Source organism: Syngnathoides biaculeatus, chromosome 17 (genome assembly GCF_019802595.1).
Source record: "Syngnathoides biaculeatus isolate LvHL_M chromosome 17, ASM1980259v1, whole genome shotgun sequence".
Taxonomy (NCBI): Eukaryota; Metazoa; Chordata; class Actinopteri; order Syngnathiformes; family Syngnathidae; genus Syngnathoides; species Syngnathoides biaculeatus.
In genome coordinates, this window is record NC_084656.1 from 6,371,498 (window position 1) to 6,386,071 (window position 14,574).

The 14,574-nt window shown below is 43.1% G+C and overlaps 1 protein-coding gene across 1 annotated transcript in view; it reads left to right on the top strand.

The window, feature by feature from the left end:
* Positions 1-14,537, top strand: part of slc30a5 (solute carrier family 30 member 5) — a 28,821-nt gene extending 14,284 nt beyond the window's left edge. Inside the window, exons 12-16 of the mRNA XM_061800551.1 lie at positions 138-267; positions 7,335-7,569; positions 7,645-7,871; positions 13,978-14,106; positions 14,273-14,537. Of these exons, the coding sequence (XP_061656535.1) occupies positions 138-267; positions 7,335-7,569; positions 7,645-7,871; positions 13,978-14,106; positions 14,273-14,443 (892 nt within the window). The 3' untranslated portion in view covers positions 14,444-14,537. The remainder of the gene's footprint in view (positions 1-137; positions 268-7,334; positions 7,570-7,644; positions 7,872-13,977; positions 14,107-14,272) is intronic.
* Positions 14,538-14,574: the final 37 nt, after the last annotated feature.

Consider the following 14,574-nt stretch of genomic DNA (forward strand, 5'->3'; position numbering starts at 1 on the left):
GAATTATGAATTTAATTGGTTCGTTTTTGGAACAGTGAACTTAACTTTATGTAGAAAATGAACTTTCCCAACTCTGGTAATAATATACTTTCAAATTCCGATCCGTGTTTAAAATTAATATCTGATGGTCTTCCCAGGTATGGTCGTGTTGAAATCCTTTCTGGGTTCATCAATGGATTGTTCCTGATGGTCATTGCTTTTTTTGTCTTCATGGAGTCTGTTACCCGTTTAATGGATCCACCCAACATAAACACAGATATGCTGACTGTGAGTGAAGTTCTTTTCCATCTTCTTGTAAAAGCTTTTCCCCCCAATTCTGGTTCAGATCGATCTATTGTAGGATTTTTGTAAATAACTATTTATTGCTTTTGTATTGTAACAATGTGACAATGGAAATCCGCACAGACTTCATTTTCAGTACTTTCAGTATTTTTTTCATCAGCATTCAGGAATAGCCAGAATATTCCAAGTGTGCAGTGTTGTCCACTCTAAGAACATAAACCACGTCAGTAACATCAGGCTTTCCTAGACATGGAGTGTGGATGCCGCAAATGTCAAACAAAAAGTTAGTCCATCCATCCAGCCATTATCTACCCCTTTTCCGGGTTGGGATGGGGGGGGAAGTAGATTAAGCAGGGATACCCAGACTTCCCTTTGCCCAGCCACTTCTTCCAGCTCTTCCGGAGGGAGCCCGAGGCATTTCCAAGCCAGCTGAGAGATGTAGTCTCTCCAACATGTCCTTGGGGTCTCTTTCCAGTGGGACCTGCCTCATCAGGGAGGCATCCGAATCAGATGCCATAGCCACCTCATCTGGCTCCTCTCAATTCGGAGGATCAGTGGCTTGACACTGACCCCTCCCGGATGACTGAGGTTCTCACCCGATCTCTAAGGGAGAGCCCGGACACCCTGCGGAAGAAACTCATTTTGGCCGCTTGTATCCGGGATCTTCTTCTTTCGGTCAAGACCCACAGCTCATGTCCATAGGTGAGAGTAGGAATGTAGATCACTTGGTAAATTGAGAACTTTGCCTTTCGATTTAGCTCCCTCTTTACCACAACGGAACAATACAAAGTCCGCATGACTGCAGACACTTCATCTCCCGCTACATCTGTCCCTCCTTTGTGATCAAGACCCCAAGATACTTGAACTCCTCCACTTGGAGCAGGATCTCATCACTGACCTGGAGAGGGCATTCCACCCTTTTCTGACTGAGGACCATAGTCTCGGATTTGGAGGTGCTGATTCTCATCCGAGCCGCTTCACACTGTGCTGCAAATCGCTCCAGTGAGAGCTGGAATTCATGGCTTGATGAAGCAAACAGAACCACATAATCTGCAAAGAGCAGCGATGCGATGCTGAAGCCACCAACCGGACACCCTATATGTCTTGGCTGCGCCTAGAAATTCTGTCCATAAAGGTAAGAACAAAATCGGTGACAAAGGGCAGCCTTGGTGGAGTCCAACTCTCACCGGAAATTAGTCAGACTTATTGCCGGCAATGTGGACCAAACTCTGACAGCGGTCGTACAGGGACCGATCAGCTTATATCATTGGGTTTTGGTACCCCAAACACCTGAAGAACCCCCCACAGGACTCCCCAAGGGACACTGTCGAACGCCTTCCACAAAACACATGTAGACTGGTTGGGTGAACTCCCATGCACCGTCGAAGATCCTGCTGAGGGTGTAGAGCATGACCACAGTTTCACGGCGAGAACGAAAACCACATTGCTCCTCCTGAATCTGAGATTCGACTTCCTGATGGACCCTCCTCTCCAGTACCCTTGAGTAGACCTTACCAGGGAGGCTGAGGAGTGTGATTCCTCTATAGTTAGAACACATTCTCCAGTCACCCTTCTTGAAAAGGGGGACTACCATCCTAGTCTGGCAATCCAGAGGCACTGTCCTCGATGTCCACGCAATGTTTCAGAGGGATGCCCGAAAGGACTCATTCTTCAGCTTGACAGCATCCCTCACTGTTGGTGTCCACCAACGTGTTCGTGGGTTGCAGCCATGACAGGCACCGACCACGTTACAGCCACAGCTCCAGTTGGCCGCCTCAGCCGTGGAGCCGTGGAACATCATCCAATCAGAGTCAATGTACCCCGCCTCCCCTGGAACGATAACAAAGTTCTTTCAGAGGTGGGAGTTGAAATTCCTTCTGGCAGAGGAATCTGCAAGCCGATCCCAGCAGACCCTCACAATATGTTTGGGCCTGCCACGTCGGACTGGCATTGTCCCCCACTATCGGAGCCAACTCACCACCAGGTGAGCCCCTCTCTTCACCCGAGTGTCCAAGACATGCGGTCGCAAGTCCGATGACATGACCACAAAGTTGATCATCAAACTGCGACCGAGGGTGTCCTGGTGCCAGGTGTGTGAACACCCTTATGCCTGAACATTGTGTTCGTTATGGACAATCCATGATGAGCAGAGAAGTCAAGTAACAGAACAACACTCGAATTCTGATAGGGGGCGTTCTTCCCAATCACGCCCTTCCAGGTCTCACTGTCATTGCCCACGTGGGCATTGAAGTCCCCCAGCAGACTGATGGAGTCGCCAGAGGGGGTGCTCTCCAGCTCTCCCTCTAAGGATTCCAAAAAGGGTGGGTACTCTGAACTGATGTTTGGTGCATTAGCACAAACAACAGTCAGGATCCGTCCTCCTACCTGCAGGTGGAGGGAGGGTACTCTCTCATCCACCGAGGTAAACGCCAATGTACAGGCCCTGAGCCGCGGGGCAATATGTACACGCACACCTGCTTGGCGTCTCTCCGCGTGGGCAACTCCAGATCGGAACAGAGTCCAACCCCTCTCAAGACGAGTGGTGCCACAGCCCAAGCAGCGCGGCCGACTATATCTGGTTGGAACTTCTCGACCTCACGCACCAACTCGGGCTCCTTCCCTACCAAAGAGATGACATTCCATGTCCCCAGAGCTAGTTTCTGAAGCTGGGGATCGGATTGCCAAGATGCCGCCTTTGGCCAGTGCCCAACTCACTTCTCACCTGACCCCAATGGCCCCTCTCATAGGTGGTGAGCCCATGGGAAGTTACCCTTTTGGGCTGTGCCCAGCCGAGCCCCATGGGTGCAGGCCCGGCCACCAGGCGCTCGCCTTTGAGCCCCACCTCCAGGCCTGACTTGAGTGGGGGGGCCCCCATTGACCCGTGTCCGGGAAAGGGAAACCAAAATCTAATTTTTGTACTCATCATAGGGGTTTTGGGAGTCATACTTTGTCTGGTCCCTCACCTAGGACATGTTTGCCATGGATGACCCTACCAAGGGCATGAAGCCCCATACAATTTAGCTCCTAGGATCATCGGGATGCACAAACCCCTCCACCACGATAAGGTGACTGCTCGAGGAGGGGACAAGAAGTTAGTATTAAAAAGAAATGGGGACTTAGTAGGCAGTCCCAGTCCAGTTGAAAGCTCCATCCATCAAAGAGGCGAATAGCTTGACCTTTTACGGACATTGTTTTTGTAAACTCAACTTCCTTCACCGAACGAACATGAGGACTAACCGAGCCAAGGTATGCTATCCTTGTTTTATTCTCATTCAATTCAACAATCATTTGAGCGAAGATCAAAATACACCAACCCAAAGTGAATATAAAGTAGCTTTTCTAAAGAGTCGCAATGTTTTACTACTTTTCACAATTAATTACAGACATATTATAGTACAATACACTTTATATTAAAGTTATTGATACCTCCCTGTGAAAGAAAAATAACCACAGTGGTCACAGGAGTAAATATAATCTGACAAAAGTCATAATAAATATGAACTTAATAAAAATGAACGAATGAAAATCAGACATTGGTTTTGAATAATGGTTCAACAGAATTATTTTTATAAACTAACTTATAAAACAGGAAAAATGGAAAAAATGATGGTAGTCCTAGAAAAGATTAAAAATAATTTTAAATTAGGATTACATGGCGTGTACCACACTAAATATGGACCAAGAGAAAACAGAAAGTGTTGTCAAGATATTAGAAAGAAAATTATAGGTATTATAGGCATTACTGGTAACGGCTTGAAGACTATTTTCTAACTTGTTGATGTTCCTGCACCTACAGTTGCAAATATTATTCGGAAATTTAAGATTCACAGAACTGTAGCCAAACTCCCCGGAATGTGACCGCAGGTGCAAAATTGACACACAGGAGACTGATGATACTTATCGTAACAAAAAAGCCCTGAACAACCTCTAAAAAAAAAAAAAAAAAAAAGTAAGATGAACTCCAAGGTCAGGATCCGAATACCAATGTAATTGGGTCGTTGTGTTAAACATAAACAGACTATAATGATTTCCTAATCATGTTCAATCCAAGTGTCACTGATGGTGTAGTGGTACACACGCCTGCCTTTGGTGCATGCAGCGTGGGATTGATTCCCGCTCACTGATGGTGTCAATATCTGCCCTGTGACTGATTGGCGACCAGTTCAGTGTATAGTCCACCTTTCGCCTGAAGATATCTGGGATAGGCTCCAGCTTTCCCGCAACCCTTGTGAGGATAAGCGGCTTGGATAATGACATGACATGTTAAATCCATATTTAAGTGCATACACTACAAAGACAAGATATTTTATGTTCAAATGGATAATTTGTTTTGTTTTTACCAAATACTCATTAACTTGGAATTTTATTGCTCATTCCAAAAAACATTCATTAAACATTTGAGAACTGAGGACACTAATTGCTGAATCTTTGTATGTGAAACTCTAACTTTGCTTTATGTACAGCTACAGTTGATCAATAGTCTGGATTCGCCGTTGTCGTATTTTACGCTTCATAATGTGCCACGGCGGTTCACAATTGACCCCTCCGTACAGGGCAGTTAACCACGCCTCATGAAGTTACGTCACCCCACATGTGCTAACCTCAGACAAACAATTAGCAAAAATGGCGGCGCAGGAAGAAAAGACTATAGCGAAATTGTCCGATTTACCAACTGATTTCTCACTCGTATTCTTAGCGAATAGTGAAATATTGTTGAAAAGCAGACAGCAGGGCTTCAAGTATTTCAGCGAGGGGTATTTACATGCATATCGACGGAGAAACCATTGATATTAGCGTGAGATCTTTCCGGAGTCAGAGGAAGACCGAGAAGCCACATAATATAATATATTATAACCCAAAGACGAATTTGTCATTCACAGTTTCCTATTTTCGTGTTACCTATCACACTTGTGTGCAGAATCTGTATATGTATCTGTATAGCCGTTTGTGAACCACCGTATGAAGGAAAAGAAGGCGAGGCTTGATTTACGAGTTGTTTCTCTCGTTTTCTTTGTGTAAAGTCACGCGCTACCCTCAATAATTATTCTTGAATTAGTCCCGAACCTATGTAAGTCCCAACCGAGTACGACAATCACTACTTTATAGTGTCCTCAAACATCCTTCCTTCAGTCTTGGTGTCTCTGTGCACGTCGAAGGCTTTTAGGACTCGCTAGTACAGTTCAGCTTAGCTCGGTAGCCGCCAACAGAGACACGTTTGTGCAGTCAGATCATCGCAAAATATCGCTCAACACAGGTCAAGTGTGTCAATCATTCCCACGTAGCTTTGTTATGCAAGTGCAGAATTGCTAATTCATTTATATGAAACATGTATTGAAAATCAAATATAGGGCATACCTTCGTGCAAACATAGTCCGGTTTAGCTTAGCTCCCTAGCCGGCAACAAAGAGACACGTTTGTGCAGTCATATCATCGCAAAATATCGCTCAACACAGATCAAGTGTGTCAATCATTCACACGTAGCTATGTTATGCAAGCGAAGAACTGCTAATTCATTTATATGAGACATGTATTGAAAATCAAATATAGGGCTTACCTTCGTGCAAACATATCTGTTCCGGTTGATTTTAGATGGATTCAGTTGATCATGCCGTCTTCCACAAAGTTTGATCCATCGAAGACATTTTTCGTACTGGGTCTTCGTATTTGGAAAGGGTACGAATTGAACTCCACCAACTAGCCTTTCAGGATACCTGTCGTCACTATTACAAAGTCCGTGACTACACCTCTTAACCATATCTATTGTTAAAGAACCCAAATACGCGATAAAACGCAAACAAAAACTATAATGGACCATGCAACGTTGTCTGAGGCAATAGCGGATGCCAACAAGGGGCGTGGTTTATGCAGATATCTGGCCTCTGATTGGTCAGCGACGCAGATGACGCAATTTCTACGGAGGGGTCAATTGAGTTCGAAGTGACTGAGATGAGAATCAGCACCTCCAAATCTAAGACCATGGTCCTTGGTCAGAAAAGAGTGGGGTCCCCTCTGTAGGTCAGAGATTAAATCTAGCCCCAAGTGGAGGAGTTCAAGTATCTTGGGGTCTTGTTCACGAGTGAGGGAAAAAATGGAACGAGAGATTGACAGGCTTATCGGTGCAGCGTCGGCAGTGATGGGGACTTTGTATCAGTCCCTTGTGGTAAAGAAGGACCTAAGCCGGAAGGCGAAGCTCTCAATTTACTGGTTGATCTACTTTCCAACTCTCAGCTATGGTCACAAGGTGTGGGTCGTGACCGAAAAAACATAGTTCCAGATAAATGCATCTGAAATGAGTTTCCTCCGCAGGGTGTCCAAGCTATCCTTTAGACACAGGATGAGAAGCACGGTTATTCGTCATGATCTCAGAGTGGAATCACTGCTCCTCCACATTGAGAGGAGCCAGGTGAGGTTGCCAGGGCATGTGTTTCAGACGAATTCTGTTGCCCAGTGTCAGAAGGCTTAGTCTCAGTCGCAGGTCATGCATGGGTCTTGCAACAAGATAATGACCCAAACCACACAGCTAAAAATAGCCATGAATGGCTATGAGCAAAACAGACTAATCTTAAGTGGCTTTCTATGAGCCCTGATCTAAATCCTATTGAACATCTGTGGAGGGGGCTGAAACATTCTGACTGGAGATAGAAACAACTGGAGCAGTTTGATTATAAAGAGTGGGCCACCATACCTGTTAAGAGGCACAGAAAGTTGAAAGTTACAAAAATTGATTGGATTGCATCAAAAGGTTGTGCAACAACATGTTAAGCATCCCGTCATGTTTGTCCATTTTTATATTTTGAAATAATTCTGTTGAACCAAAATTCAAACGCAATGTCTGTTTTTCATTGGTTAGTTTACATTTTTTTTTTTTTTTTTTAATTATTACTTTTGTCAGCGACATGGTAGATGACTGGTTAGAGCGTCTGCCTCCCAGTTCTCAGGCTCAGTTTTTTTTTTGTCAGATTTAAGTTATTTCTGTGACCACTGTGTTATTTTCTTCCATCAACAAATGGATACCAACAATTTTATCTCCGTTTATTTGATGTTTCCTATAGCCGGTGTCTGTTGGCGGTTTATTGGTCAATCTGGTTGGAATCTGCGCTTTTAGCCACGCTCATTCCCACGGAGGTAAAAGTTGCTCAGGACATGATCACAGCCATTCACACCATGGCCACTCCCACGGTGACCACAGCCATGGAAGTCATGGCCACTCTCACGGAGGACACGGACATGGCGGACATGGGCATTCTCACAGCTCAGGTGGCGGAGGGATGAATGCCAACATGAGAGGTGTGTTTGCTTGTCCTGCCTAAATTAAAGTCATACTTCAGTTGACCAGATGTAATCCTTCTGTTTTCTTCACAGGTGTTTTTCTTCACGTCCTGGCTGATACGTTGGGCAGCATCGGAGTGATCATTTCCACCATTCTCATCCGCCAGTTTGGCTGGTTGATAGCCGACCCTATTTGTTCCCTCTTCATCGCTACACTCATCTTCCTTAGTGTCATCCCTCTACTCAAGGATGCTTGCGAAGTTCTTTTGCTGAGAATTCCGCCAGAGCATGAGAAGGAACTGAACAATGCTCTCCAGAAGGTGAGAAGACTATTATTGGGATACAATGAAACCCCATTTAATATGGGGGTTACGTCAGGACCCACTTGCCATATTGCGAGACCGTATAAAAACTTTTTTTTTTATCGCGTTTTACCTCTTTTTAATGCACATTTAAACTTATTAAAACACAGTTCGTGTTCTAACTCTCGTACTTGCAGCTCTCCAAATAAAAGGAAAAGTGGGATCGCTTCCAGTTGTTTATTTATCACTCCTAGTTGAATTTTACTGTAAAAAAGCCACATAAAAAAAACAGAATTCAATGGAATATTTGAAAAAAAAATGTTCTACCCACCATGTACAGTAATTTCATTTCATGAATTTCCACTATCTTAATGTCAACATATAATGTGAAATGCAAAGTCTAAATTTAAAAACTTGGATGTACAGCATACTGTAAAACAAGGGTCAAGCATGCGGCCCCCACCTTAAACCCCAAGTGTCATCCCTATAAACATTCTAAAATAGATATTGTAATGTAAAATACATATAACATTATTCACTTCCAAGTCTATACGAAAAAATAAATGTGAGCGGAGAGCGCGTCATCCATGCGCAAAGTTGCAGAAGTGTCATTCTACGATATCCAAGTGGTCGCGGTCGCCATATTGGCTGTATCATCCGTCCGTGACGTTACCCGGACATTCGCCAATGAAAACATGCGGTGCACTCTATCTACAAACGCGCTCCTATGACACGGAAGCTCTTTTCGAAAACGCCACACAACCGAGTGAAGTTACCGGGGCAATGTTACACTATGGTTTTGAGCCCTCGGAGCAATATTACACTATTGTTTCGAGCCATATTCAGATGATATGCGATCACGGGTAAACCGCCTCCCCGTCCGATCCACTTCCGCGGCGTGGATGAGCCAGCCAGTGTGGCTTATGACAGAGCCGAGCCGTATTGCTTTAGGATGGTGTTCACAGACCCCGCAGTACTGAGCAACGCAGTCGAGTCGGGGCCCTTTATGCGCGCACGCGGCTGAGTGAGGCGTTCTTGGCTGGGTTCTTCTGAGCCGCCCCCGTCCCCAAAACCCGACGCGCAGCCTTGGCATAAGCAGTGACTACCAAACGCGGTGCCTCAGCCAGTGTGGCTGATTTTCAGCTCTCGTCCTCTGCACCCGTGCAATCCATTTTTCACAACCAACCGGAAACTTGCAAACTTATGAAGACTAAATCCATTCTCCCGAGTGTTCAAGCAATGTCCAGCAATGCAATGAGCCGGCATTTTGGCTAACACGAAGGAACAACGAGCTACCTTCCCGGAGGTAAAACTAATGGAAACAAACGAGTCCACGAGGGGGCACCGCTGTCCTTTATGTCACTTCCTGCTTCTTCTCGAAAACAAATCCCTCGAGAGGATTTTCATGGCGCGAGTTACAAAAAGCTGTATACGTCAAAATCATGTTTTGTGGTGAAAAACGCATGGGCACCTATTAGCTGACGTTTTTTCATTAATAACATACTAAAAATCATCCATTTCATAACCCTTTAATATGATAGTGTGGCCCTTGAGTTTTATATGGATGGCACTTTTACAGTGTTGTGTGCAGAACAGACCATGTACGGTGGCGTAGATGGCTATTGGACGTGTGACATCAACCAGGTTTGATGCAAGCAGAGAAACAATTTTCAATGAGAAAGTTAGAGTAGCGTTGCCAAGGAAAGTTTTTTTTTTTTGTAAATAGAGGTTTTACACATAAGTTGTAAACACTAGCATCCTTCATCTTATTTTGCGTTAAAAAAGATGTTTGAGAAGATAGGATTGTTTTTAATTTCTAATATTAATTCCACATAAATCCATGTGCGCTGAGGCTCCGGCCCACCCTCAGTCTGACTCCGCCTCCGGTGGCCCCAAGTTAAATTGAGTTTGAGACCTCTGCTGTAAAACCTATGAAAAGGGATCGCTTCGAACTCTTGATAATGCTGTGGCGGAATGTGTGACTATGATGTGACTGGGTTTTGTTGTATTTAAATAGTGTTGCCTTGCTACAATACGGTTTGATTTACGTGGCTTTTTTTTCTAATCTTTTTTGTATAATTTTTTAAAGTTTAGCCGGCTTTTTTTCACAGTGTGTGAATGAACATTGCGTTTTGCATCCTTATTCGCTAAGGAAAAAAAACCCGCATTGTGTTCTGCATCCTGATTGGCTCCATGCATCCATGACGTGTTCTGTAAAGAATACATTGAGCTTGCCCAATTTACACATTTGTTCGATGCTAGCAGTGTGGCTCTTTAGTGCCGTATGTTTGAAAGTTTTCTCCCTGACGATCTAAAAATGTCAACAAAACGCTCTGCACCGACAAAGGCACCTGCAGTTGCACCCAAAAGACAGCGGAAGATGCTAACCTTTGCACAAAAAGTCACAATTCTGGACATGCTGAAGGAAGGTGGAACTTACGGAGCAATTGGGCGCCATTACGGCATAATTGAATCTTTGGTTCATACCGTAAAGACGGAAAATAACACAAGAACGACAGCAACAATAAATGTTGACAACTCTCCGGAACAGGACCATAGTAAGAATGGAGTCTGCTTTAGATTTGTGAATCAATGACTGCAGGAAAAAGAACATAACGCTGAAAAGGTTTATGAAATCTTTGGTCACAGCGATGACCCTCACGGCAGCTCAGCGCAGGATGATTGGGAGCCCAGGCCACCGACGAGTGCTTTAAATGGAGTGCCAAGCCCATTTTTTGGCAGCAAGAGCTGGTTTGACAAATTTCAGAAACGCTTTGGACTTAAGTGTTCCTCTGCACGGGAAAGGCCGCCTTTGAGGCTACCGTTAGGGCAGGACTATACGTGAACACATTTAAAGCCGTCATCCAGGAAGGGGGATACAAGTGTGAACAGGTCTGTAATATGGATGAGACGGGCTCATTTTGGAAACCAATGCCCTCACACATTTATATTGCAGTACAAAGCCACAAGTGCAGGATGTAAGGCCAAATTAGATTGTGTAACTCTGGTTATGTGTGGAAGTTCTGTGGGCTCTATGATAAAACCTGGTCTTATTTATCGAGCTTGCGTACCTAAGTCATCAAATCACGTCACTGGCTGGAAGTGTCGGTCAAATAAACCATTCTTCAATGGTAAGTTGATAAGAGATGACGCGAAAATAAGTCTTATAGCTCCACACCCAGAGTTTTGTCCAATATTGTTAAACATTTAGAAGGTGATAATAAACAAAGGTACGTGGAAAAATGAGAAACACTTGGCATAGAAGATCCATATTTAATGCCAAAGTCAATGTTTTCACTGATAAGAAATTGGACTATTACCCCGCTTCCGCTTGTCAAAAAACTGGATCTACACACGTATCTGGTGAGTAAGTCGTCGAGATTTACACGGAAGAGTTTGAAAGAGTAGAAAAGTCTGGACGCATACAAATACTTCGTTGCTGGATCTGTTCTCAAGAATAAATCCCAGATAGTGATGGAGCTGCTCAGATTTTTTCAATACAAATACCAATATTTAAATAAATGACCCCCGATTTTACAACACTTGCATTCATTAATTATGATTGGAAAAAAAAAAGACAGCAAGTCGGCTCCTCCGTACACAAAGCGTGTTGCGGACACGTTAAACTTCGGTAAACTTCTCTGTGACAAAGGTTTTTTTTTTTTTAATATACATTGTTCTCAAATTAGTCCATTATGTATTTAATAAAAGAAAATCTGCTGGGTTAGGCTTCAGGCCCCATACAGCGCGTTGTGGCCACACATTGAACTTCAGTAAACCTCTGTGTGACCGGTTTATTTTCTTTTTTTAAATACGCATTGGACTCATTTAAGAAAATGCATATTAGAAAAAAAAAAAGTCTGTCGGGGAGAGATTTACCGAAGAGTAACGTGTGGCTGCAACATGCTTTGTGTATGTTGGAGACAACTCCCTGTTTTTTTGTTTTTTTTTTAAATAAACTCATTGTTCTCAAATGAACCAACTTGTCATTATACTTACATTATATATTTCTTGGGAATTTGAGATTGAGAAGAATAATTCCTACCTGTAGTGAAGTGATCGCTACACAGTTGTGTGTATTTGGTTGGGCACCATCCATTACGTTTAATTGACAAAATTCATCGATCTTTTCTGGTCCTTTCAGCTGGTATTCCATAGAATGATCTCTTTGAATATCTGTCTTGTCTGTTGTAACAACCAACAGCGCAACAAGTCTCGGGCATTGTGAATTTTCTGCTCCAGTTCAATGTCCCCCACACTGTCGAACAGCTCTTTTTGACCGGCAATATGGCACCGTGAAAATGGTGACGTTACATGCACAAGCTCTATAGGTCAAAAAATCCCAGAGCCCTAAAAAATAAAAATGATTTGGCCCTTGACTGGATGCACAATGCAAAGGCTTGGATGACAAAAGTGATTAATATGGACTGGTTCAAACACTTTCATCCAGGAGGTCAAGTATTATTTGAGAGGAAAGGACTAGACTGTAAAGTGCTTCTGCTCTTTGACAATGCCAGAGCCAACGCTGGTGATTTGTTTTGCGATGGTGTGCAGATTGAATTTCTGCCACTGAACACTAGATCGCTGATTTAGCCCATGGACCAGGGGGTTCTCTGCGCTTTCAAGGCCCCCTGTATGCGCAACACCTTCTTGACGCTATGGACTCTGATCAAGACTTTGTACTGAAGACCTACTGGCGTGAATGCAGCATTGCATCATATCTCAAATATACTCAGACACAGATTGAAGTGATGAAAACTAAAACATTGAATGCCTGTTGGGGAGGAAAAACTGTGGCTAGAGGCAGTGCACAATCCTACTGGATGCTCTCCTGATGAGCAGCATCACGCCGCACTGTGAATTTGACTAAATAGCTTGGGGGACATGGCTTTAATGATAAGACTCCTGATTACATTGACGTCCACTCACAACCGCTGACAGATGAAGACCTGGCAGTGATGACAAAGCCACCAATTGAGGATGAGAAATGAGGACGGACGGACTAACACTTGACAGCTTTACTACCATGCTACGAATGGCCAATGAACTTCAGTGAGCTGCACAAGAATGGGACCCTTTTGTTGTTTCGTATATTACAGTTCTCAAACATAATCAAAGGTGGCATGTCCATTTATAAGAATATTCTCACCCTGAAGAAAAAAGTAGCACCAACAGCTACCCATAAGTATGTTCTTCACTCGCAAAAAGTCACCCGGACCGAGTGCTTCAGCAGAAAAAGATGCTACAGAGCTGCACCAGTAGGAAGACGCACAGCCAGAGGAAATACATATAAAATATATGTGAATCGCTATTATAATAATAATGATTTCTTAAGTGTGGAACCTCATAGATGCATCATTAAAATTATATTTGTCGCTTCTTTTTACAAGAAACCATTTATACCCAGTCCTGAATAAAGCGAAAGAAAATGGAGCAAGGGACGTTTGTATATTTCTCAAATGTTTTCCCTTAAAACAGGGTTTGATCTTTGGTTTCATTTTAGAATACATTATACAAAGGTTTGAACGTTTTTAAATAAGAGAAATGTGAGAAAATATTGTCTGTAACAAAAGTTTATAAAGTGAGTGGTTAGGGATTTAACAGCGTTAAAACATGTTTGAGAAATGAAAAATATACTGTAAACAAAAATTTATTGTAAATGGAAAAAAACACCTTGTAATATATCCTGTAAATGAAAAAAACATACTGTAAATTAAAAAAACAGTAAACAAAGAAACATGCACTGTGAATGGAAAAATGTCCTGTAAATGGGGAAAAAAAAACAGGTACACAAAAACACTAAGTGAAAAAAAACATCCTGTAAATGAAAAACTATATTGTATATGATGAATGAAAAACAAAAATGGAAAAAAAAATTAACTTCAGCACCACATATTTCACTTATTCCGAGTATTTTTGCGAAAATTCACCCCCTTCCTTGCGTTAAATGAGGGAACACAATTAAAATCCAAGTCCCAGTCTGTGGAAGAAGAAAGTGTTCATCGTGTCATGGCTGTGGGTAGGCAGCTATAGTCTATGTACAGTATCATTAACTATGGATGAAGTTGCATGCTGCTGTCGATTGATTGATCGATCCTTTCCATCTTTTGTGTTGTGTTCCCAGATTGAAAAGATTGAAGGAGTTTTGTCATGCAGAGACCCTCATTTCTGGAGACACTCAGCCAACGTGATCGCAGGGACCATCCACCTTCAGATCATGTCAGATGTGGTGGAGCAGCGCATAATACAGCAGGTCGGTGGCAACTACCAACTCCGTTGACGATGTCTGACAGGCTGGTTGAGTTATTTAATGTGCTACCTGTCTGGGTTTTATTTTTTTTGTAATTTTACATCTCTCACATATCAGTATTTCTGACTACAGATTGCTGCAATTGGTCTGATTGTGCACTCTGTTGCAGGTGACGACCATTTTGAAAGATGCTGGAGTGAATAATCTGTCAGTGCAGGTGGAGAAGGATGCGTACTTCCAGCACATGTCTGGGCTCAGCACCGGATTTCAGGATGTTTTAGCCATGACACAACAGATGGAGTACATGAAACATCTAAATGATGGGACATGTATCATGTAATGTCCTTCTGTGGGACCAACTGAAATTGTATTAATTTCAATGGAAATGTACAGTGTGTGTTTGTGATTTGAATAAATCAGACTAGTCGTTTTTATCCATACTCGATCATTTCTTTCTGACTATTCAGCTTA